General features: G+C 50.6%; 1 protein-coding gene across 2 annotated transcripts in view; it reads right to left on the reverse strand.

Moving 5' to 3' along the window:
- The window catches only part of ASTN2 (astrotactin 2), a 592122-nt gene that overhangs the window by 324858 nt on the left and 241603 nt on the right, over window positions 1-25661 (reverse strand). For both annotated transcript variants that reach the window (XM_043530271.1, XM_037879485.2), the window contains 3 exons: window positions 6302-6386; window positions 5233-5307; window positions 4565-4702 (listed from right to left, as the gene is read on the reverse strand). In XM_043530271.1, the coding sequence (XP_043386206.1) occupies window positions 4565-4702; window positions 5233-5307; window positions 6302-6386 (298 nt within the window). The remainder of the gene's footprint in view (window positions 1-4564; window positions 4703-5232; window positions 5308-6301; window positions 6387-25661) is intronic.

Here is a 25661-nt window from a genome sequence, read left to right on the forward strand (position 1 = left end):
CATTGCAAGTGATGCATGCAAAGTTATATCCCAGCTCATCTCCGGTAAAAAATGTAACATGGGGAACAATCCTGCATTGCCAAAGAGATGGGACTAAAAGAATTGATAGTCCTTTCCGTCTCTAAGTTCTATGATAACAGCTTCTCTAAGTCACAACTTGAAACTCATTGAGCTATCTAGGGCCTTTCACCAGACCTGCAGCTAACAGCTGGGACATGCAGCTGACTCTCTTGTTGAGCTATTTAGCAGAGCAGCGAACGAGTACACCGTTCCCTCTGAATGCCGGCAGGAAGCTGGAGTCGGCACTTCACTGAACAGCCATTGAAAGGCAGATCTCCATCTACTCTTTACACACTCTCCGGCGTCTTCATAAAAACACAAGGCCACACTCAGACCTTTCCCCTCAGAGTTGTAAAGACTTCACATGCTTCTTCAAAACTAGCCCCCCTGCAATTTCCCTCCATTAAACTCTTAGAGACAAGTGACCCCCGAGCCAAAGGGGACAGACTAATCAAAGGCCTGAAGGAACGTGGCACACTTGTTACCAAGGACATAAAAGAAATACATGACTGTTTTACTGCCACCGTATTACCGTACAGCAAATGGGAACCTCTCCCAGCACCAAGACACAGCTGCCTTACGGTGAATGCATTTCGGCACTGAACAGGAGAAGCCCTGGCGCTGAGATGGGACCGCGTTAGTGCTTATGCATTCCAACACAATCAGTGGGATATTGCAATCCAGAGACACGCCTGCACTACCACCTCCGTATTACAGCTCTGCAATGGGAAGCTCCAAGGGCAAAGACCCAGCTGCTGTACGGGGACTATATTACAATAAAATGCCCAGGAGTCTCCAAGGGCAGGTTGTATGTTACAGGTCAGTATTGGGGATTTACAGCCCTGAGAGACAAGTTCAGTATCTCCCCTCCCAGACTATCACTCTGAGGCTATGTCTAGACTTAGAGGTAGGGGGGTAATTCCCAACTTTGCGCAGACATACGCACACTAGGTCTCACTGAGCTAGCATGCCAAAAAGAACAGTGTAGCCATGGTAGCACAGGCTAGCTACCCCAACTACATACCCATGGGGTCCGCATGGGTTTGTACTCAGGGCGGCTAGCCTGTACCACTGCTCACCACTGCCCGTGCTACACTACTATTTTGAGTGTGGTAGCTCCGAGTGCTAGCCCAAGGATGTCTTCACGAGTTGGGAATCACGCACCCCTAGCTCCAAGTGTAGACAGGCCCCGAGTGTGTCTCAGTCCACAAGGACAAAGGGAAGGAACTGGGAAAATATATTTGATTATTTCCCAAACAGCTAAGCTTTCAAAGTAGCTTTCTTATTACAAGAGAGCACTTGAGAACCTCCAGTGCTGAGATAGGACAGCACCAAGCCTTCTTAATAGCGGATGTAACTCCATCACCTATTCTCAGCATTGCAGTGAACCTCCAGCACTGGAACATGATTGCACTGCACCCGTCACTGCATTAGAAAACCTGTAACACCAACCTACGTGTGCATCACCTTGGCTGTCATCCACCATGGGACACCCGGGCCCTGGAGCTGACAGCCTGATCCCTGTTTGAGCAGTGTTTAAGTTCTAATGCAGAGATAATAGATCATTTTTCGGTTTCCACTGTATCTGTGAAAACTTCCATAATTCAACATCAAATATTTATTATTACGTTTATTAAAGTTTTAATAATTTAGCACCTCCTGCATGTCAGAGTCAAGCTCAGTGAACTGTTCTCCCTTTATTTTACCTGGGTCACTCCAATATTTATATCCACAATTCTAGATTCAAGTTTCATTTACCAGGGAGCAAGTGACATTCTCGGCACCTGAAGCTTCCCCTCACCTCCATCCCCTTCTGTTGCTCTTTCACCCCCTCTGCAGTGGCAAGTAATCCCAGGAATCTCCCATAGGGATCAGTGTTTGAAGAGATTTACTGCCGCCAAGAGAAAACCAAGCTTAATAGACTTTGCTTTTATTAAAATAGCTTGGACTAAATTTGGAGGTGGAGAGAGACAATATTCTCCTGGCTAGAGGTGCTGGGAGATATTAAAAGTGCACAAACATGTTAAACCTTCCCCAGCACCTTTCACCCCAGCACCACAAAGTGCTTGGTACAAAGTGAGCAACTCACAACAGCCCTTCAAGGCTGGGGTATATTATTTTGTAGGAAAAGTGAGCCCAGAAACTAAAGTATAAAATGGGGAGTCAGGAGTTCTTGGGCTGGCACCCTAGCTCTGCCACAGACTTCTTGCATGACCTTGGGCATGACATGAACCTCCAGGCACATCCATTGCCCAGTCTGTGAAGGTCTCTTCCAACCCTAATATTCTATGTTCTGTGATAACTTGACTTTACATTTTTACATGAATGAACAGCAGCTCTCCCTGACAGACAGCTAGCAATGGCTACATCAAGGGGTAGATGCCTTTTAGGTGTCATGGTCAAAGTAGGTCTTCAGGCGGGATTTGAAGGGGAGGGTGGTGTCTTTACAGACAAGGTAAGGGAGGGTGTTCTATAAGCAGACTCATAGAATTTAAGGCTAGAAGGGACCATCACGATCATCTAGTCTGACTTCCTGCATATTGCAGGCCACAGAACCTCACCCACCCACTCCTGTAATAGACCCCTAACCTCTGGCTGAGTTACTGAAGTCCTCAAATCATGGTTTAAAGACGTCAAAAGTTACAGAGAATCCACCATTTACACTAGTTTAAACCAGCATGTGACCAGTGCCCCATGCTGCACAAGAAGGCAAAACAAAAAAACAGGGTCTCTGCCAACCTGACCTGGGGGAAAATTCCTTCCCGACCCGAAATCTGGAGATCAGTTAGACCCTGAGCATGTGGGCAAGACCCACCAGCCAGACACCTGGGAAGCAAAGGGAAAGAAGGAGCAAAGACGACTATTGGAGAAGTGAGCTAGTTGGCAGAGAGGAAAGGGCAGGGGCATTGTGATAAAATTATGGAACCGAGGAGTACTGACTCCCAGTTGGTTGCTCAGCACACTAGACAACACTGCTCTCCTAAGGTTGGGTTTGTGCCTAGCTTGTCGGTGAAGGAAGAGAGGACGCACACCTGACCATCGCCTTTCTTGAGTGAGTGAGTGGATGGATGGATGTCTGCATGTTCGAAGATAGAGTTGCAACACTGGGGTAGAGAAGTGAGGTCTCACATTCATGAGGAAAGTCTTACCAGAAAAAAAGAACCTGAGGTCTCATTAGAACCCGACTAGCTTATTCTCACCCAGGGATTGATTTGGGAGACTCATGATGGTTGAGGGTAGGGGTATAAGAAGGGGAGCTCACACTTCCATAGCTAGGAGGGCAGCATAGCTAAACCCTCATGTACGAGGTGGGGCGAGACTTGCCCTGCACCCGGTTTAACCTCGTTCAGTTGACAGCCATCACAGCGCCAGCAGGGGCAGTCTCTAAGGCCCTGTCCTATACTTGGTTTTCCCTCTGGCACACGGTGGACACGTGACTTGCCCAAGGTAACACTTATAACCACAGAACACCTCTGCTTCCCAGCCCACACTCAGTACACTTCTCCTTCACCCAGCAGAGGTTCCCTTAGATCCAGCTTCTGAACTAGACCAGTACCAACCAACCAAAGTCCGGGGAACAGAGTGAGCCACTCCAGGGAAGCCAAACAAAATCCACCAAGTTTTCAGAGAAGCATAGGAGAAAAATGGATAAAAACAAGACAAGGCAAGGTGGGCTCTGTTCACTAGGGACCAGCTTTGACCCCACAGCCAAGTGCTGGAGGCTACAGCATAGGGGTATAAGACAGTCTGAGTATGTGTCTGCCAATCCTCCATCTCCGCCTGGAGCCAGTGCCTAATGTTTTAATACCCAGGAGAACTGCTGGCATTTCTATGAGCGTTTCTGAAAGATGAATAATCCATTTGCCAAGTCAAGCAAGCAATCTCTCCCCTCCACTCCCTGCCTTGCAAAGCGCATTCCCCACTTGTGCTTGTCACAGTCAAATAAGAGCATGTGATTCTTGCTAGCCACTTGAGCTCTTGACATCCCTGACCCCTTATTCTTATTTAGCTCGCACTGGTGAATGCTTTGATGTAAGATACACCAGTATAAGTCAGGTTTCAATTGGTTTAATTTAAGAGAATCCATCCAACATCTGCACTAGTTTAGCTGCATGGATTGAAAACACACCTTCAGTTAAAATCTGAGCAATTGTGTGTGCAGGCCAGCCCTAAGCTCAGAAGAACTAAACAACCTAACCGCATCCGTGTAGACCTCTTCCCACCATGCATATCATCTACAATGAAGGTGGCTCTCCACTGACTCAAGCATGTAGAAAGGTTTTTGGAGCAGACACGGGCATGGAAAACACATTCTCCCTCAAGAAACTGACTCATGTGCAGGATTGCCAATGGCCAGGTCAACACTGAAGTATTCAAAGCCGCACTCAGCCCAAGAGAAAGTCCCGTCTGGAGATAGGAAGGCATCCCACCAGAGGGGTACTGCATCTCGGCTTCTTACAAGGAGCATTGAGAGTCATCTCCGCAAGACAGTTTGGTCCCCTACCTGACATCTGCCGGGTCTTCCGTCACCAGGACGTCTGTCTTGCAGCTGGCGAGAGGGTTGATGGAAAGCTCCACAGGAGGCACCACGAAGCTCTTACTGACAGGCAGCCAGAGGCCCTGACCCAGACTATAAGTGGACCTGAGAGAGAGGCAAGAACGTAGCGTAAGCACATGAAATACAGGGCAAGCGCTAGGTCCCCCTTCAGTGTCTGAATGTCTGGAGGCTGGTTGGATGGTACGGTGGGGTGGATTACGGAGCCTGTTTGGTATCTTGCTCCAGAAAGCCAACACTGGGGAACGGAGCCAGAACAGGGGAGAGCAGGGAGAGGGGTAGAAGGGCAGCCTGAGCACAAGTGGGCAAACTGGCCCCTCTGAATCTGGAGGACAGAGTGGATCGCTGGGAAGCTCACACTTCCCTCGGTTGCTTCCTGACCCAGGTGCATGCCAAAGGGGATGGTGACCGGAGGGTCAAACCCTTCCCCCGCCCCGAAGGTCTTCCAAACTCACTGACTACGAACGGAGCCCGTGCAGCACAGGGAGAAGAACAAGATGGCCGCAGGAGCTAGTGACTGCAAAGCCTGCTGGAGCGGTTCCCAAAGACACCCGATGTGCCCTGGCAGCCAAGTGCTCCAACTCCCAACAGACTGACTGACTAGCCATTCAGCTTACCTGAGAATCTTCTCGGGCGCTTGCTCTCCTGTGACCAAGTCGTAGCCCCTTTCGAGCGTTGTGTAGGGCCAAGGCCTGAGAGACAGAGAAGGACAGAGAGCACCGCATGTCAACCGGCAAGGAAAGGTAAACACCCAGGGACAAGCTCACCTAGTGATGCCAACAGGTGGGTCTAGAGCCAACTATACACATCAGGAATTGGTACACAAAAAAGGGGATCTGGGAGAAAGGTAAAGCTCTGTTTTCCCCATCCTGACATTAAGGCCTCATAGCACCCGCCACAGGGTGCCTGACCCTCTGACGGGCTAGACTAGCTGAGACAGGCTCTGCTAAAGAGAATGAACCCAGCCAGATCCACCCGTGAGTCGTTTAATTGCATAGGCGGCCAGGCAGCAGCTAATTAGCTAAAGAACACCTGGGCTTAATAAAGGCTTGAGGGTTCAGTCAGAAGGTTCCAGAAGCTCTGGAGGAAAGGGATTGCTCAGGGGAACTCCCCAGGAAAGGGGACTGACGAAAGGTACTCCTGGAGGGGATGTGTTTCAAAAGGCAGGTGCCATCAGTGACAAGTCCCTCCAGAGAGCTGGTCCCAGTGAAAGGACTTTACCAGACAGCAGCAGGCGATCCAGATCCAGAGAAGCATTGTGGTGGTTCAAGCTCTGTGGCATCCCTGAGCCCAGAGAAGGAACCCTTCCCCAGCTGATGGCAAGAGGCCCAACTCCAGAAGAGGGTCTCGATTTGAGAGGGCCTCACAGGTAAGGAGCCTGGACGGAGAAGGCAAATGGACTCGGTTCGGGCAGACATTTGCCGCTCCCCCAGCTAGGACGCTGGGCAGAAAGCTTGCTTGCCTGCCACATTCAGCATTTAGTTACATGAATTAGATCCCTGAAGGGGCGTTGTTCACTATGTGAAAGCCTCACTGAACTCACTAAAAGCCCATTGGGGAAACTGAGGCAGCAACGTAATCCTGGATCTGCACTGAACCGTTGGGCAGTGTGTGCCACTGATGATGCCAGCCTGGACCCAAGGGGGAAGTCTGGGGGTGAGTGCCCACCTTACCAGCCCCACTCACCCTTCACTGTGCCCCCAGTCACTGCGCACGCACAGATGCCGATGCACTGGGTCAGGGGCGTAGCCTTCATGACAGCTGCACTCACCTGAAAGGGAAAAGGAGAGAGATTCAACCTCTGTCTGCAGAGAGCGCATGAGGAGTAACTGTATGCGGCTCTCTCACACCACCATTCCTCTCCCTGTTCATCCACAGCTGGCCGTTCTAGCGTTCCTTGCCCCACCCCTTCCATCCACGCCCCCTCCTGGGTCCAAGAGCCCTTTGGAATCTACCTAGAGGCTAGGGTGACGCGCGTGGGAGAGAGAGAACCCCTGCAGCATCTCTAGTCTCGGCTAGCTCCCCCAAAGCATGCCCTTGTGTCGGCTCCTGCTTTACCGGGAGCTTCAGTGCAATGCAGCTGAGCACATAACAAAAGTGGGGGGAGAGACAGAATAGCCGCTGGTGGGGGTTGATCCTGATCATTCTGCAGAAGACACAGCTCACTCGGCCAGCAGCACCCGAGGCCCAATCCTGCAATGCCCTGAGCATCCTCAGCGGACACTGAAGTCACTGGGAACTGAGGGTGCGCAGAACCTTGCATCTCCTCCTTGCTACAGACATGTTTGGGACAGCAGGGGTTTGCTGGCTTTCACTAGTGCAGCAGCCAGGCGCTCCAGCTGTGGCTTAGGCCCACGGAGCAGAGCGGAATGAAATACTCCTCCCAAAGGGTAAAGTCCCAGTCCCTTAAGCAGGCAACACCTCTTCCCCAAGGGAAGTCCCCTCCCCTGTGACATTCTTGACCCTGTCAGCCGGTTGCAACTGGATGCCAATTAGGGTCATGAATCTGTATGCTAGGGGCTGTTCTGTGACCAATTCAGTTCACAATAAAGAACAGCATCCCACTCCGCAGGTGGAAATAGCCTCTCGTCCCCTCCTGATCTGGGCTGGATTCACACCAGGACAAGGTGCCTCTTATCTCATCACCAGCCCCTCCTGGCAAGCATCAATCCTGAATTATCTCTCTGCCCCCCTAATCTCCTGGACCACGGCATGCTTCTAATTGTAAACTCTTTTGAAGTCCTCCTCTCACTGCAAGGTTTCAGGCCCATCACAGCGGTCCTGGTTCTTGCCCGTTTTCCACCTCCCACGAAGCGTACATGATGGTACCAACAGTCTTTTTTGATCTACTGCCCTATTCTTTCCTCTCCCTTCTTCTTCCAAGCTCTCTCTGCCTCCCTACCTCAAGGGCTCATTCTCTGATTCCCCCCCACCCCATTCCCCTCCTGACAACATTAGTGGAGGCGTCATGATTTTTCCACACCAGAGACCTAACTACACTTGGCCCAGATTGATTCTTTGTTTGGTAGAAATACATAACCCGGAGCGAGAGATGGTGGAATAAAAGATTAATTGGATTTGCACATATAGTCGCTGTTAAAAGCTTTTGTTGATTTTTTTCCCTCCAACCCCGTCCCTTTCTTTTCCCCTTCAGCTCCTGTCTTCACTTGACAGAGCATCGGACTAAGCCTTAAACACAGGCAGAGTGTGTGCGGGGGGTGGCGGTGGTGGAGGGACTTTTCAAAGCAAACCGTTCCCTTTAGTTCTCTCTGCCCACACCCCGCTATGGCCAGAGTGAAGGAAAGATGTTGTGGCAGAATGGGGCGTGGATACCCCAGACAGAGTTAACACAGACTGACAAAATACCCATGCTTTCTTTGGGCCCTATGGAAGACCTCAAAATGTCTTAGGGGTATTGAAATAAGCACTTTCTTTGCAGAGGGAAGGAAACAGGGGTTCAGCTCGAAGATTGTGAAGAAAACAGTCTGCAAAGGGGGGGCGGGGAGGAAGCAAGACAGCTAATGATGTGCTCAAATGCAACAGCACCTTCATGAAATATTCACTGCTTTAAACACGTCTAATATTAAAGATTAAACATCCCGAGATTTGTCCTGGTGACTCTAGAGTACTGATTGATGATCTGCCATAGCTGCTAAACTCATGATTCATAAGGAGCGGTGGAAGCACTACCTCTCCAAAGGGAAAGGGACTTGGGGAAGAAGGCTGGTTGTATTGTCTCCTGCAGGAGTTCAGACAACAAGGCCAAGCGTGCCTGCCCCAGGATGTGGTGGATGGAGTTTTATTCTCGTATACCATCAATCGAAAAGCAGTTATTTTTCCAAGAGTGCTTAGCATGCAAGTTTTCTCAGTTGCTGCGTGGATCATTAATTCCTGACGCTTATTACATAACAAATATGTGTTCTGCAAATGAGAGACATCTCAAAGTGCTTGCAAAGCAGAGCTGTGGGGATGCAGGGATGTTGGCCCGTTCTCCATCTTCAGCCCCTGCCCCAGCAATTACTAGAGCTGTAGGCTGGAGTGCACCCACTGAGAATTCCTCGATGGATCCATAGGGCTGTAACAGACCTGTATTTTAAGGGTTGGCACCAAGGAAGGTGTGGGGTGCCTTTGATTAAAGTGTTTATTAAAGGGTTTATTTTGTCCTCCAGTTTGTTAACTATTTGCAACCGCCAGCAGGAACACTGATTTTATTGACTCCATTCCCACAATGCCAACAGCTGAAGGTTGTGCTTGAGGGTTTACCCCGGAAGGTTTATTTCAGTCAAGTAAAACAGCAAGCAACACTACCAACTTCCCTTCCCATCCAGATATTAAACTCATTTCAGAGAGCAGAGATGAGAGAGACCCAGGGACTGGGAATCAGGCCTCCGCCGTCTATCCATGTGGCTTGTTGCCAGGCCTGAGAAGTCATGTGTGTCCAGATTTTCAAAAAAGACGAGCATGCTGTGTGTTAAACCCGCAATGTCACAACAGTAGGAGCTGCCAGCACTGAACTCTTGGCAATCAGGTCACTAACCTCTCCATGCTGGAGTTCCAAAGGTAGTTAGGTGCCCGAAGACGCGCACAGGTACTTAGTGGGATTTGCAAGCGGTCCCAAGCCAGTTAGCCCCTAACTTCCACTGACTCCCTAGCTGCATCTTTAGACACCAAAATACCTTTGAAGAACTGGCCCTTTGTGACTCAGCTCCTCCACCTGTAAAGCTGAGATAACTCCTCCCTTGCAGGTGTGTTGTGAGCAGAGCTGATCACAGCAGACTGACTGGCGAGAACTTTGCTTTAGATTCATTCCCCATGGGGGCAGGGAGCGACCTGCACCTCAACTCTCCCTTCTGAAAGAATCCGTGTTCTTTGTTCTTCAGGTACAAACAAGCTGTTCAGAAAAACTCAGCTGGAGGTGCCAGATTTTGCATAAATGAGAAGTCAAGATCTTCAGTCAACTCAAGATCACTCTAAGTCTGGATTAGGCTCATGCACTTGACTAGAGTTTTGAGTCAGGGACAAAACTCCAGAGCAACAAGTTGCAGGTAGCTTCGGGTTTAGTTACAAGCGTTCTGTGCAGCTCTTATTGTGAGGGGACAAAATTAATTAGTGTTTAGAAAGTACTTTGAGGCTCTTTGGGTATCACACCCTGATGGCACATACCTAACTGTGAATAGACAGCCTCCAATGCATTTCTACCCATTGGTGAGTTTGTTACAGGTCCCGGCTGCTGTGACTCATTCACAAAGGATATGAGTCTGTAAGAGTACATCTCCACTTCAAAAACACCCCTGGTAGGAAATCTCAGAGCCTGGGTCAACTGACTCAGGCTTTTGGGGCTTGAGCTGCAGGGCTAAAAACAGCCATTCCTGCTAGGGCTGGAGACCAGGCTCTGAGGCCCTCCCCACTCCCAACAGAGGAGGCTTGACACTTTAGCTTAAGCTGTAGCAGCTCACGCTTTCAGGTCTGGAGGTCTCTGGTTCACTCCCTGGTGTGTCACCCAAGATGTGGCACATTCCTTTAGGCTGGCAAGTTACAGATCGCCCATATGCTAAGGGTAAGGAATATCCAGTACATCACTATTTTATCAGAAGATATCAGGAGGAAACCACCTCGGCAGTGACCAGCTACTGGCAAAGCAATGGCTGATAAACCCAGAAATGGGGTATGGTGATTCCCACAGAACACAAGGCGGGTTTTGAAGGGGGGAGCCACAGGCCCAGGATGGCAGTGAAGCCCCTCTAAGGCAGGCTGTGCAGCTGCCAAACCAGACCGCTGCATTTCTTCCAGAGCCCTCTGGGGACAAGTCAGCAGCTGCCGTCTCTGCTGAGCACACAGAAAGCTACAGAGACCTGGCCCTGCGGGGAGCACATGGCCTGCACATCCCCCACCCCAGCATCGTGCAGCTGAACCAGACAGACATCGGCAAGGCTTTCAAGGCATGCATGGTACCAGGTGCCTCTCTTCACAGGAGATATAAAACTGAGCTCCTGCTCGCCTGTCCAGGTGGTGCTCACAGTTCAGCTACTTCCAACAGCCAGGAAGCTGGGGAGCGCACCTTTGTTCTCTCCTTCCTGCTACCCCGTGCTGATGCTCAGACCCAGCTGTTTCTGAACGGCCACTTGTGGGTTTATATTAGGCGGGAAGGATCGGCCTTGTGTTCCACATGTTCTCTCCTCGTTCCCAGTTGACAATGCAACCACAGTGCAGGAAAATCAGCAGCTACGAGGCCCAGGTCCGATGGGCTAAGTTCTCAGAGCCCCTAATCTCAGCCACTAACTGATGTCAGAGATTCCTTGGCCTGAGTAACTGGGATATAGAAAAAGAGGGCGGACCAAGAGACCTGAGCAAGCCCATGACTGGTTCACCCTTCCCCCGGACTGGAGCAATCCAGCATGGGGCCAAGGTGGCAAAGCACCTTCCTGCTTGCCAAGCGCTGGTTACAGAATCACTAGCAGCAGACATGTGAGGAACTTTCTCTCGGAATGCAGTTCCATGACTGGAGAGACGGAGCACGAATAACGGAAGAACATGCAACCAGAAGTGAGCTGTTAGTCTCAACCAACACATCAGGGCTCCACATCTCTGACTCCCAATGACACCAGAAGAGAGGAAGGGGGAGCACTGTAGTTTCCAGCTAGCTCACCTTTCAGTACAGGGTCAAACATTATTAACGAGGACAAACACAGGTTTCAGAGTGGCAGCTGTGTTAGTCTGTATCAGCCAAAAAAAAAAAATGAGGAGTACTTGTGGCACCTTAGAGACTAACAAATTTATTTGGGCATAAACTTTCATGGGCTAAAACCCACTTCATCGGAGCCATGCAGTGGAAAATACAGTAGGAAATAATATATACACACAGATAACCTGAAAACATGGGTGTTGCCACACCAACTGTAACGAGACCAATTAATTAAGTTGGGATATTATCAGCAGGAGAAAAAAAAAAACTTCTGTAGTGATAATCAAGATGGCCCATTTCAAACAGTTGAGAAGAAGGTATGCTCTCCCTTCCCCTGCCTGTCCTCCCCTGACTAACGCTGGCTCTAGAGTGGGGGATATACAGCCCTTTGTTGTAGCGCCTACAGACCCCATCGGAGATAAGGGCCCCTTTGTGCTAGGCACGGTACACACACAGTAAGACAGTCCCAACCTGATGAGTTTACAATCTAAACAGTCAAGAGGAACAAAGGGTAGGAGGGGAAACAGAGGCACAGAGAGACGTGACTTATCCAGGGTCACATACCAGGTCAACGGCAAAGAGAGGAGTAGAACCCAGGCCTGAGTCGCAGTCTGATGTCCTCTCCCCTGGACCACACTGCCTCTCAAACTGGCTGGGCTATCAATGGGGCCCAGATACAGTGAGGGGTGCCTTGAGAATCCTTGAAACCCGTTTTTCTGTGCACAGGATGCAGTGCCTGTGCCCATTCCCCAACTTCAGGAAACTCTACCCCCAACAGTCCCGTGCTGCGTGTCAGTGACCAATTCCAGGTCACACTGAAGTCTCTCTGCTGACTTCAGCTTGAGGAGATGCCCTTTTGCCTCAGCCAGCACGCCTGGGAAGACGAGAGAGAGACACCTGTGACCCCCCTCTGCCTGCTGTGCTTTTAATTTCCATGGAAGGTTGGCTCAGGAGGCTTCTGTTGGCTCACGTGAAAGTGCATCCATGCAAAAAGGAGCCAGCGCAGCAGGGTAATAATGAGCCACTCTCCTGGGGGGATGGAGATCCAAGCAGAGCCTCGAGCCCCTGGACACCTCTGACAGGGAGTGTGCTGCAGGGATGGAGCCTACAGCTCTGGCCCACTTTGTGCAGCTGCGGCAATGACCTCTATTGGCTATTTAGGGAAGCTGGGGGCATTGCAGCTCTGCCTGAGGCTGGCAGCGCTGGAAAGGTGGAAGAGGACAGTGGCTCTGCGCGAGGGAGCAAGGAGAAAAGTGACACCTTGTCAGGAACAGGTGAGTCCCTGGGAGGGGAGAGAAGCAGTAACAGGAGATGGTGTCCTTCTCTTTTAGTGCCAAATAGTCTCTCTTTTCTTTACTGGCAGGAGAGATTTTAGAATTGACAAGGAAGAGCATGTCGGCTGCTGACCCATCTCCCCAGCCCAGGGTGGGCTCATGCCCCAGCCAGAGTCCGTTCAGACCCTTGCTCTCAGGGCTTCAAGCTTTAATTCCAAATAAAACTGGTAGCACAAACTCCACGTCAAGCCTGTTCCTTCCCCTGAGCCTGCCTTCTGCTGACAGCTCTTCCCCAGTTCTCCCTGAGGCCATCTGTCTGGGGGCCCATCCCCTGGCTACACACCTGCAAGAGAAACCAACCTGCTTGCTGCAACTCTGCCCTCAACTGAGCTCTTTCCGCTTTTATAGGAATCAGGTGCTCATCTGGCAGTCATGTGACCACTTGCAAACTACCAGGTCCCAACTGGTTCTCAACAGGGTGCTGGCCCCTAAAGAGGCAGAGCACCCTGTGATGATGCCCGAAAAGGAAATGCATCCATTATAAAGCACACTCTCAGGGCAAAGGACAGTAATCCCCACATGTTGTATCAAAAGTTGCACACATGCAGAAATAAAAATATCCCAGGCCCCAGCCTCTAAATCAACGAGACCTGGGATTTTTTTGGGGGGGCGGGGGGGGAGTGTCTCTTTTGTACATTTAAAGTTGCAAAATTATTTTACCCCATCCCCTAAAATCCAGCGACTCTTCTCCCCAGAATTTACTATTCGGTTTCATGCCCTGTTAAAGATCTTCCAGTTCATCTCTCTTCCCAAAGTAGCCTTCCCAGGAGAGGCTGCCGAGCAGCGGCCTGTCAAGAATCCTCACTCCGAAAATTCTTCCTCCTCCCGCCAGTGCAGCAGAGTAATCCTGTTAGCCCTGGTCAGGGCGAGCAGCTGATCTGCTGTGATGATGCTTTAGGGATTCCTTTAATGCCCAAACACACCCAGACAGAAGGCTCCACAAATCTATCTTCTTTCCCAGTCATTTTCTTCTCTCTCCGCTCATCATTTCAAATCTGGGGACAAAGCAATGTCACTCGGTGTTTTGCACTTCCGGTATTTGAGCATCATAGCTGGGCCACTCTTTGCTGATATCTCCTATTCTTAGCCTTGGTCTACACTTAAAATTTAGATGGAATTATCTATGCTGCCATGGGGTGTGAAAAATTCACACCCTGGGCGCCAAAGTTAAGCTGACCTAACCCCTGGTGTAGACACGGCTCGGTCGATGGAAGAATACTTCTGTCATCCTCGCTACCACTGCTTGGGGAAGTGGATTAACTACAGGGGTGGAAACACCCATTCCTCGATGCAAGAAGCACCCACACAACGGTGCTAGAGCCGCAGAGCTGCAGCTGCGCCTGTTGTGTAGACATGCCCTAAAGGCTTTTTTACACTGGAGAAACCGGCCGCATTGTAACCACAGAGATGGAGTCACACTGGAACACCTCCCCCCAGTGTAGACATGCGGCACCAGCGTCAGGTCGGGCTGGCACTGGGGCAACGTACTCTACGGTAAGCCCCTTTTTCAGCAGGTCCAGTGTCTCCATCCTAGGGGTCCTGCACGGGTGGAACTACAGTGATGTGGTGACATTAGCGAAAGTTTCTCTAACGAAGACAGCACCTAAGTTTGTCCATGAGAGTTGGGGTCCTGGGGAAGATTCTGAGTCACACGTATCACCGAACGATAGCAATGTAAGGCTGGAAGGGCCCTTGTGAGGCCATCCAATCCATTCCGCCTTCGCTGAGGCATGACACAATATGTCAAACCATCCCTGGCAGGTGTTTGCCTAACCTGTTAAAAAATCTCCAGTGACAGAGATTCCGCAGCCTGCTACAGTACTTAACTACCGACAGCGAGAAAGTTTTCTCTCATCTCTAACATGAATCTCCCTTGCTGCAGTTTAAGCCCAGTACTTCTTGTCCTACCTTCAGTGGACACGGAGAGCAAATGATCACTGACCTCCTTACAACAACCTTTTACACATCTGAAGACTTATCAGGCCCCCTTCAACCGTCTCCTCTCCAGACTAAGCACACTCAGTTCTTTCCACCTTTCCTCACAGGTCTGCTTTTCCAAACGTCTTATTTTTGTTGCTTTCCTCTGAGCTTTCTCCAGTTTATTCACATCTCTTGCAAAGTGTGGTGCTCACACCTGGACACAGCACTGCAGCTGAGGTGTGCCACCTCGCTTGCTGACCCGTGGCTGCTTTCCAAGATCTCGTCACAATTTCCTCCTCTATGCCAAGAAACAGGAGTCCCTCCCTCCCCCTGCATGGCTTGATATTATAAATTTGCATTCACATACACTCCCTCTCTCTCCAGGGGTGTTTATTCCAGCCAATGCCCCTGTGGCAGCTTAAAGCAAAGCTTCCACCCCTTACTCCTGCAGCCTGTCCCTGGCTCTGTGGATCAGCTCCAGATTGGGCATGGGAGGACATCCAAAAAGAAAGAGCTTTAACACGCATGGATGGACAAAATGGGAGAAAGCATCTGCCCTGGGAAAGCACTTTCCACAGCCAATGAGCCAGCGGGAAAGCATTCCTGCAAATAACATAGGCCATTTCCCCGCAGCTCTCAATTCCCATCTGATGCCAGCTCCAACCCAGCAGGTGCAGCTGCGTTTCCCCCGCCGCATGCAGGCCCAAGAGGAGACAGGACCCAATTCCTATGTGTCATCCGCAGGCAACTCCACGGCAGGGGGGAATCTTCAGCACAGCCACCCCGTAACAGTGTCGGTTGCTTCCCCCTGGCTGCCTGCCTCTCCTGCAGAACGAGGGGGAGGAGGAGTGCCCCAAGAGAGAAAGCCCCAACTGTAATTGGTGCCCCAAGGTCGAGCATTATTCAGCTCACAGAAGGACCCTTTCAGTGCCCCCATTTCCCAGACAGAGCATGGCTGACTGCCCCCAGTGTTCACTACATTGCCTGCACAAAGGCGGGCACAATGCCCTTCTTTTCTGGGTGAGCTGCCTTTAGCAACAGCGAGAGGATCCGGATGGAGAGCGGCACCACTTTCTGGGCTCGCACTGAACGGATCACTGCGGTTCCAATCACGCTCGGATAAGGCTCTTTGTGACGGCATGCGGAGGGGATCTCGGGTACACGTGGGGCCGGCTCACCTCTCCCCTTTGCTGGCTGTGTGCATGGTGCTGACAATGCAGAGGAACAGGGCCAACTTGGCTATGGGAGCCTGCGGGTCCTTCTCTGCAACAGAAATCTCTGACCCATCCCACACCTATGGAAAGGGCCTTTCTCCAAGACTAGAGCGAGAAAAAGCTGCCAGGACAGGCATCCCCTGGCACAATCACTCCCTGGGTGAGGCCAGAGCACAGGTAGGATTGAAGAGCAATGGCACACTGCAATCCCCATCTCCTTCCAGAGAAAGGAAATGGAGCAGGGGAGCAGCCTCTCCATTTAGAAATGCCGCTTGCAGAGGGGACAGGCCCCAGCTGGACGCCAGCAGCCAGCTCCATGCTCGCCAAGGGGAACTTTTATACAAGTTAAGGCCATTCTGTGGGTAGCATCAGTGACAACGGCAGGAGCGACTGCCAGCGAGGCATGGCCTGGACAGTGGGCACAGCACCAGGAATACCTCCATCACACTCTTGCAGCCCCAGCCCACACTGCTCCTTGCCCCAGACACACGACAGACCCGGCTTCACCACCAAATGGGTCTGCGTGTGCTCTGACCAGCATCATAATCTAGCCCTTACATGACACGTTTCACCAGTAGCTCTCAAAGCACTTTACAAAGTAGGTCAGTAGCATTTATCCCCATTTTACAGATGGGGAAACTGAGGCACAGAGAGGGAAAGTGACTTGCCTAAGGTCATCCAGCAGGCCAGTGCCAGAGCCAGGACCAGAACCCATGTCCCCAACCAGTGCTCACTGGCCATCAAAATCCATGGCAATTTTGCCATCAGCCCTGAAGCTTTCTGAGTGGCAGGTAGAACATCAGAGAAACAAGTTCTTAATTCAACATCCTGAGCAACTGCCAAATGGGTGGGTCAAAGCCCGTCGCTCCGCTCTGCCATTGGAAGCCCAGGATTTAGCCCTGCAGGCCCCTCTGTCTGTCCTCCCCCACATTTTATCATATATAGGGAGCCTCACTAACAGAAACAGGTTTGGGGGGCTCAATGTATGCAGGCACCGATCTCCCCCCTGCCCCACGCTCTCCAACCGGGGGACCTGCAGTCCAAGCTGAGCATTAACACCAGTCGCACACTGGCTAGTATCAGGTCTTGGTGCTACCCGCACAAGCCCCCCTGCCCCGTGCGATTTCAGTTGGATACAGTATTCTGCATTTTCTGTCACAGTACTGTCAGCCAACGGTGCTGCCACATCCCACTGCTGAGGTGGATGCATTATTGTACACAGAAGGCCTCCTTCCACATACACAGCTTGTCGTGGCATGCAATGTTCTGAGGCCCATGAAAGATGCTCTGTAAAGACAATTTATGTAAGAGCTCTGCTGTGGCTTTTGGCCACAGCCCTCCATGATGGGCGGTGTTGGAGCTGCAATAGCCTACTCGGACACCGGGGGAAACTTTGGGATCTATGGTGCAATCGCCCTCATTGCCCCCAGGCAGGCACGGGGAACATGCCCGGGCTACATCCATTTGGATGATTCATCATAGGGTCCCCTGTGCGGCTTGCAAATTCTTCTGGCTGGTGCTGAGGGAGACAGGGTCATGGGCCTGTCTCTTCCCCATCTGCCAAGGAAGCTACACTTAGGGTGCAGGAGTTACCCACAAACTGGCCTTGGAGAGCAGGATTGCTGCCAGTGCTGTTAAAAGCCAAAAGACTGGATGAAAATGCCTTCTTCACACACTAAAATTAACACAGAAACTAGACAAGGAGTAAATGCTTCACTCATCACTGAAAGGCAGCCACCCCTGGGGTAGAATAAGGCAGCTGTTTAACAGCACACAGCAACGTTACAGAAAAGTTGAGGTCTGGGAAGGAAGAAAAATGTCCTATCCAACGGAAATCACAAGGGGGATTTAACCAGACCAATTTTGATTATCCAAACTAGGCCCTGGGGTTAGCAGTCCTGGTCTGACAAAACTGCCATGGAATCTGTAACCTGCCATATAATCAGAATTTTGGCGTCTATAACACATAACACCCTCCACCAGCACAGCACCCCTGATGCGATTTAAGGGCACTGGGAAAAGCACTACCTACAATATCTCCAGCACCATTTCCTATAGCACCTGCGATTTCCTACTGGGTCTCCCATCCAAGCACCGCACTGACCCTACTAAGGGCTTGTCATCGCTGCAGAGCTCGAGCTGGAATCTGAGCGTTGTCTCTAACCTGACTCCTGCCCTCACACAAATATCTCTCGCTCAAGTTAAGGGATGCTTTAAGCTTGAGCTAGCCAGATGGGGCTGATGGTGTCTGAGGCTCCAGAGCTGCAGATGCTGGAGCTAGTAATGCCGTGGGGATACAGCAGCCCATGCATCAACTGCAAACCCAACCACACTGCGTAGCCCCATGCTGTTTCACAACGTGGTCACTTGAGCTAGGCTAGCTAGAGTGCTGCAACTCTCCGGGAGTGTCTATTCTGCAATCGGGACAGCCCATGTGGCTATACCCAAGCAAGCACGGAGCTAACTTGCTAACAACAGCAGTTAGTTGTTAGTTAACAACAGCTGCAGCGGCATGGGCTAGTCACTTAAGTAGGGTTGCCAACCATTCAGGATTGTCCTGGAGCCTCCAGGAATCGAAGATTAATCTCTAATGAAAGATTATGTCGTATGATGAAACCTCCAGGGATATTTTCAACCCAAACCGGCAACCCTACTTACCAAGATCATAGCATGAGGCTGTCTGACTCTAGTTCCTTTGGTAACCAACCCTGGAGGTGGTAAGGGGGACAATTCCCCACCTTCCTCTCTGTTCCTTCTCTCTACAGCAGTGGTTCCAAACTTTAACAAACCGTGAACCCCTTTCACCAAAATGTCAAGTCTCGCAAACCGCCTCCTAAAAATGAACATTTCTAAGGACTGCCTCCTTTAAATTAGCTTGGCCCACCCCCCAGGTACTCTGCCAACTTCCCCTGTCCAACAAGGACAGGTGTCCGAGCTGCCACCTGCGCGCCTGGCGTTTCAGCTGCCGCCCTGCCCACCACAGGGCTCAGGCTGCTGGCCCCGTGCCAGGGTCTGGGCTGCGGGCGCCGCACTCCGTGGGGCTCCTGCTGCTGGACCCCGTTGACCACCCCGGTCAGCTGAGCTCCACTGAGCTTGGGCTGCAAGTCCCGCTGACTGCCGGGGCTCGGGCTGCCGGCCCCAAATGCCGTCCCCGCTCTCCCTGGGGCTCGGGCTGCCAGCCCCACGAGGAGCGCTGGGGTTTGGGCTGCCGGATCCCCCGCTGATGGGGGCAGAGCTCGGGATGCCAACCCCAATTGCCCGGCCCTGCTCTCCCTGGGGCTCGGGCTGTCTGCCCTGCAATCGGGTCGCAACTGCTGCCTCCATTTGTCCGGGGTCCTCTGGCCGCCATGAGTGAAATTTTTCCGGCGAACCCCCTGTACCGTTCTGCGAACCCCAGTTTGGGAACCACTGCTCTACAGGATGGGCTCCCAGCCTAGAGGTCATGAGCTTCAGAAGAGATCTTGACGGAGGTATGAAACAACCTGCCCTTTCGTATTGCTCAATGGGTGGGGGACCCCTGTATGGGAAAGGATGGGAACCTCTGCCCTGTGGCATTAAGCCTCCTAATGGCTGTCTTCACATTGGCCTTTTTTCCATAACCCTCACTGGTCCAGCTCCATCATGGCAGCAGCAGCAGCATAGATAAGCTGCTGGAGGAGTTTCAATCACTGTGTCCCCTAACCCTGCTCAGAGCAGGTCTAGGTGACATAGTGACAAAACTGCCAGACCCCAGCACATCACATTCACCAACAACCTCTCCGGATGAACAGCGCTGATGGAGAATACTGTGCGATGCTCTGAAGGCAAAGCCCCTGGGAGATGAGGCCAGAACATGCATGTCCACAAGCTTTCTTGCCAGGCTTGCCAGCTGCCAGAGAACTTATTAGCTGTGCTGATGAGCAGAGAGTCAAACCCCCTGCCAAATAATTAACGAGGCCGCCACGGGACAGCATGGCAAGATCTCACAGCTCCCCCTGCCAGGTGAGAAGATTCACAGAACATTAAATACGAAGAAAGAGATCCTGATAAATTATGAAACGCTGACTTCAGTGGAAAGCCGCTCCTGGCCAAGAGTGCTGTCTTCAGAGAGCTCCTGGCTAAGCAAGCACCAGCTAGAGACTGTGAACTGCATTCGCGAATAACCGCAGCGGCGGTGACAGCCGCAGGAAAGGTTGCTTCATCGTTTCCATTCCAGCCACTGGTTACCAGTCATTTCTAACTTTCTGGGCTGACGTTTTCCAGGCCTGGTCTCTTCCCAATAGTGATTTAATGAATAAATAAACACACACACACAGTTGAGCTATTTAAAATGAAAAACACCTTCCTCTTTAGACTTTTTTTTTTTTTTTTGGCGCTACAATTCTTCAAACAGCTGGGGTAGAGGGGCGAAATTTGGCAGAAGCCCCTTTGAGTGTTGTGAAATCTGGCATTGATTTGCCAGTTACATCCCATTGAGCTCTACCTTTCATGGTCCTGATTCATCAAAGCACTTAAGCATGTGCTTAACTTTAAGGAGGCGCTTAAGCCTCATTGCATCCAGCCTATATTCTGCTGTGAAGGCACACACCAAAGGAGGAAGGGTTCTGCCAGAGCCCCGTCTCAGGCACTTTTTATCATCCAGGGTAAAAGCTGCACTGCTCCTAAAGAGTCACAGCTGAAAGGTGACCTCCTGCAGATCTCATCATATTTATCAAGTAGTTTGGCTTAGAGGGGTCTGTGCAAAAATAGCTCCACATTATGGAATCCTTTTTTCTTTACACAAACTCAAACATTCCATTATGACAACATTAACGGTTGCACGGTCAAACGTGCAAATGGTAGAAAGTGAGAAAGCAAAGGCAGCACAGATAACCTTAACTCTGCCCCTTTATGTGCATGCATTTTGATTATATCACTTAAGCCTGAAGCTAAACCAGCATGGGAGTTAATTGCCTCATGCTCTGAGTTGCACATAAAGCAAGCTGTGCTGATGGATGAAAAGAAATCAGATATTACATGGCTGCTGACCAAGTTATTAAAATACAGACCTTAGAGAGAAGGGACCTCATCATACACAAGTCTAAGTCAACAAAGACGCTGGACCATTATGAAAATGAAAATAGCAAATGGATACAAGAATAAACAAACCGTACTAGATACTGCAGAAAAGCTGCATGATATTAAATTGCATTACTTGGGATCAAAGGGCGGTTTTAATATACACAAAGGGAGGGGGCACTTCCCAACTTACATGCTCAACCATGCAACCTCCAAATTCTCGAAAGGGGAGTGTGTCTGTTTGTTAAATGGGATATGTTTAAAAACGTCTTTTCTGAACCTCCTGCTGGCAAGTCCCCTTTTTGCCGGAGATAGTCATATAATCTGTGACTACAGTGGCAAAAGAAACCATCTGGAAGACACTGGAAACCAATGCCATTGCCAATTTTTAAAAGGGGTCTCAACAACATCTCTACTCTTCTTTTTTTTTATCTTCAATCAATTCTGCTCACCGTTTTGTTGAGGCAATCAGCTCTACAGATGATACAATTTACAGGTCTGATTTGTGAGGGCAAAAAAATCACGTGCCCCTATTAATCAAGGTCGTTTTCCATCTCATTTATCTCATTGCACTGCTAAGTGCCAGCACGAACTTTGAACATTTCAGCATTTGGCCCATCTGAACCAGTTTTCCAGCAGGCCTCCTAAGATGTGCCCACAACATGTGAGAGTGAATTAGTTGCATGCATACAAAGCAGGTAATTGCGTACACAAATCAGTATTTGCACATGCCACAGAGAAGGGAAAAAAAATAGATGCCCTCATAAATGTAACCGGTGCTGATAAGGGAGGCTAGTGAAAAGGCAGCCCCTCACTGATTTTATGAGACTGCATCATAGTGTGTGGTACAAGCAGCGGCTTTGTCATGCGCACACAAAGCTTTGAGACCCAGAGCTGGCAGACTCAGCTCCAACTCACAGCACAGCACAATCCCTCCTTATCCTCAGTTTGCAAAGGGCAGCAATCCAGTCCCGAGCACGGCATGAATTGCCCCTTCTTGTTGGTAATCTTTGTAGCCAGCCATGCCAACAGAGCAGCAGCTCTCACTCATGTAAATTTCATGGAAGGATGGACGGCACTGGCTTGCAGAAAAGGGGGCCTGAATCAACCTAACCAAGGTTGGTGTGTTACATTGGTGTGTTACAGGCAGATGAAATGCCAGCCAGCACTTCACAGCTACACAGTATCCAGGGATCTGGGGGTGGCGAAGGAAGGACTCTAAACTTAATCCCTTTGAAAAACAGGGATTCCTGCCAGGGTCCCCACGGCAGCTGTATCACATGGCATTAGCCCTAAAATGAGATGTCAACCCCCTCACACCCACTCCAAAAGTTAGCTTGATGGTAGCAATCACATCACCCATAAAACCTAGGGCACCCTGAGGCTTGTGAGTAGGAGACTAATTTGTGTTATTTGTACTGTAGTCGTGGCCCAGGTCCCCATCATGCCGGGTGCTGTCTGAACACAGAAAAGATAGTCCCTGCCCAAAGAGCTATTAGGAACTTGAAATGCAAAGGCTAATATGTCAATGAACTGCTGCCCTTCGCAGCATGGACTGCATGCACCTGTTCACATGTGTCACAGGCCCCTTGTACAGCTCCAGCTAAAGGAGATCCCCTTTAGCTCACATGGAAGAGGTCTGTGCTTCTGGAGTAGAAGGGCCTGAGTCCTATCCCTGCCTATGGCTGACACACGCCAGGGGACCATGGATTGACAACAGAGCTCACCCTTCTATCCCAGACCCAGGCTTCATTGGATGGTTACAGCAGGAGTTCTGGATTCCAGTCCCAGCTTTGTCTATGATTCACTCTAGCTCCTTGAGCCAAACCCACGCCCCCCTCACTGCCTCAGTTTACCTACCTGTAAAATAGGGATAACAATACCAAGCTGCCTTGCAGGAAAGAGGCTTAACTAATGCCTGCGAAGCACTTTGAGACCTTCAGAGCAGAAATGCTACGGAAGGCCAAGGGGCTGTCACTAGAAGGGGGGCTCCCTCATGCTACGTGGGTCATTCTCCTTCCCCATTCTAGACCTCAGCCATCACTTGCCATAGGGCCTCTCCTCCCACCAATCCCCTATCCAGCCTAGGTCGGGGAGGCCTCTAGCAAACCATCACTAGGGATCCAACAAGTTTATAAAACCCCTCACCAGAAAGGGCTGAAATCAGACACAGCAGGACCCCAGGATTTTCTCCCTCAAGATGATAAAATGCCACTTAAAAAAAATAAAATAAACTTGACCCATGAACAGGTTCTTCTCCCACCCACCCCTCCTGAAACATTTCCCTAGCAGAGAACTTTCTTGCCAAGTAGCCATATCACAAACATACTGGCCATGATTGTCACTGGGTGCCTAGAGATTCTGACTGTCTCACTTTCGGGGGGGCTCGCTCAACTCTCCAGGTTTTCAAAGGGTGAGCGTTCAGAACTTTCTGAGAAATGGGTCACTTTACATAGTCTCAGAGTTAGGCTGCCAAAATCACTAATCCCATTTTAAAATTTGCGGCCAACGTCTTCCCAACAGCAACACTCTATCCCTGTTTATCAACCAGTCTGGAGGGAAGATGGGATCAGCTTTGTAATTTCTGCCCTTGATCTCTCCTTCCTTGATTTTAAGCTTAAGGTTAAGAATATCCAGGTTGAGATCAAGGATGCTCTTTGACTCACCTCCCTGGGCCTACATGGTGCAGTGCTTGTGACCAACTCTTTCCAAGACCCCGGAGAGAGAGAACATATGTGCTGTAATACGCAGGCACAGTCGGGTGAGTCAAGAGCAGCAGGACAGGCTTAAGAATAGAACACTTCTTCATGGCAGGTCCCCGTACTCAGACACCTTGTGTGCCAGATCTGCTTTCTCCCCCTTCCTGATCTAGCTATTCCCGGGCCTTCATGGGCTCCCTGTGGTTGGACTAGACATTACAGGTGAGGGCTAAGCTCATCCTCTTTCTGTCGCTCACGGCCAGCAAGCCCCTGCCAGGGACTTCTAACTGATTTATTTCTCAGCCAGATCAGGGATACAGCAGGGTCCAGGAGGGCCGACACTTGGATCAGAAAGGGGCCCAATCAGCCCATCTTCCCACGGATTTCTACTGCACTCAGTAAGGGGCGGATGCTCCTTTTGAGGGATGTGCTGAGGAACGTTCTTGGCAAAAGGGCAGAGGCAGCCAGCGAAGGTGGAATACAGCACGTCAAAGGCGCAGAGCAAGCCTTGCTCCATTCCCTCTGGCTGAGTTCTGTCATCCTCTGCTAAAGCACGGCACGGGGGGCGGGGGGAGCCAGCCAGAGGAACCAGCTGCTCTCACAAGCCAGAGAAGCCTGAGCTGCTGCCGTTGTACAGATGTGGCCAGCAGCAGTCTGTCCCACACCGCAGAGACTGCGAGAGAATTAAACCAGACAGCATGGGGCTTGCAAGCAGAGCTGCCGGGCTTGTTCTGACTGGGTAATTGCATTCTGCCTCCATACGTTCTCCCCGCAGTTTCAGACGGATGAAAAATTCTTTACTTGCTTCTCTGAATTGTGGTGTAGTTACAGTGGGCTGCCTCCCGCCCCAGAGGCGACAGTGCTTCTCTGACGGCTGGAATGATCTCTCTATATAGTTTACAAAGGGCTTTGAGATATTTGGAGGAAAAGCTTCTATGTACATATCAGCTCTCCTTGCTGGGCTGGTTCTTCCCTTTTTCCTGGAAGTCTACGTGATACTGAGGGTTTGTCTACACAGGGAAATTGACCGGAGTAGCTATAATGGAAATATTATCCTGCTATCAGTGTGCTGGTTAATTTCCCTTTGCAGACAAGCCCTGAGAAAGAGAAACACTTAGAAGGGAATAAAACACATCTCCTCCAAGCTACTCCTGGACACAGATATTTGACCCACTCTTGAGAACACAACCCAGCCTTAAATGACTCTCAAGTGTCTGATGTTTTATAATTGCAAGTCCCCCCCCCCACCAGCCCTTGCTTTTGGGACTCCTTTCTCCCATTATCTGGACCAGGACAAAGCATCTCCCGGATCCCAGATGGTGTTTGTATCTCCACAGCCACAATGGCCCCTGACCTGTGTGGGGTGGCAACTTCCTGAGATGGGAGCAAAGAAAATCGGAGCAAAAAAAATTTAGCTTGAGCCCAACTCCATCCCCCGCTCCCAGTTCAGCCAGTTGACAGAGCTCCTCTTCCACACCCAGAACTGGGCTGCTCCAGTGCCTGCTGTGAACAGTCTGACAGCCACAATAGTGCACTGAGAAGTGTCCTTCATTAATGAATGAGCAGCTAAGACAAGGTCTGGAGCCCCCACCGAAAATTCAGCCGTCATGAAGCTGTGGAACAGATTAGCACTATCCTCATACAGTCACTCTCCAACTGGTGTATCTGGTGCCACTGCCTCCCATTGTGGTCACTGCAAAAAGATGGAAAGGACAGAAATGGGGGAGGGATAGCTCAGTGGTTTGAGCATTGGCCTGCTAAACTCAGGGTTGTGAGTTCAATCCTTGAGGGGACCATTTAGGGATCTGGGGCAAAAATTGGGGATTGGCCCTGCTGATTGAGCAGGGGGTTGGACTAGATGACCTCCTGAGGTCCCTTCCAACCCTGATATTCTATGATTTTATGAAATTGCACCAGCCTTGATGTCAGCCAGAAACAACCCTGCTCAGGCAGGAAGAGAGTCTGGTTTCTCAGGGGGGAGGGTCTCAGCTGGAACTCGGACAGAGGACATAGAGAAAGCTTTCACAGCCTTAAGTGCTGAAAGAGTTGAAAATGAACCCCCTTTCTTCCTCGCAGGCTGCCGTGGGGGAAGCGCATTCCAGGGCCTGATGGCATCTCAGAAAGGCTTTCACAGCCACAAACTGCCCCTCTTCAAATCTA

This window comes from Chelonia mydas, chromosome 16 (assembly GCF_015237465.2).
Source record: "Chelonia mydas isolate rCheMyd1 chromosome 16, rCheMyd1.pri.v2, whole genome shotgun sequence".
Classification (NCBI taxonomy): domain Eukaryota; kingdom Metazoa; phylum Chordata; order Testudines; family Cheloniidae; genus Chelonia; species Chelonia mydas.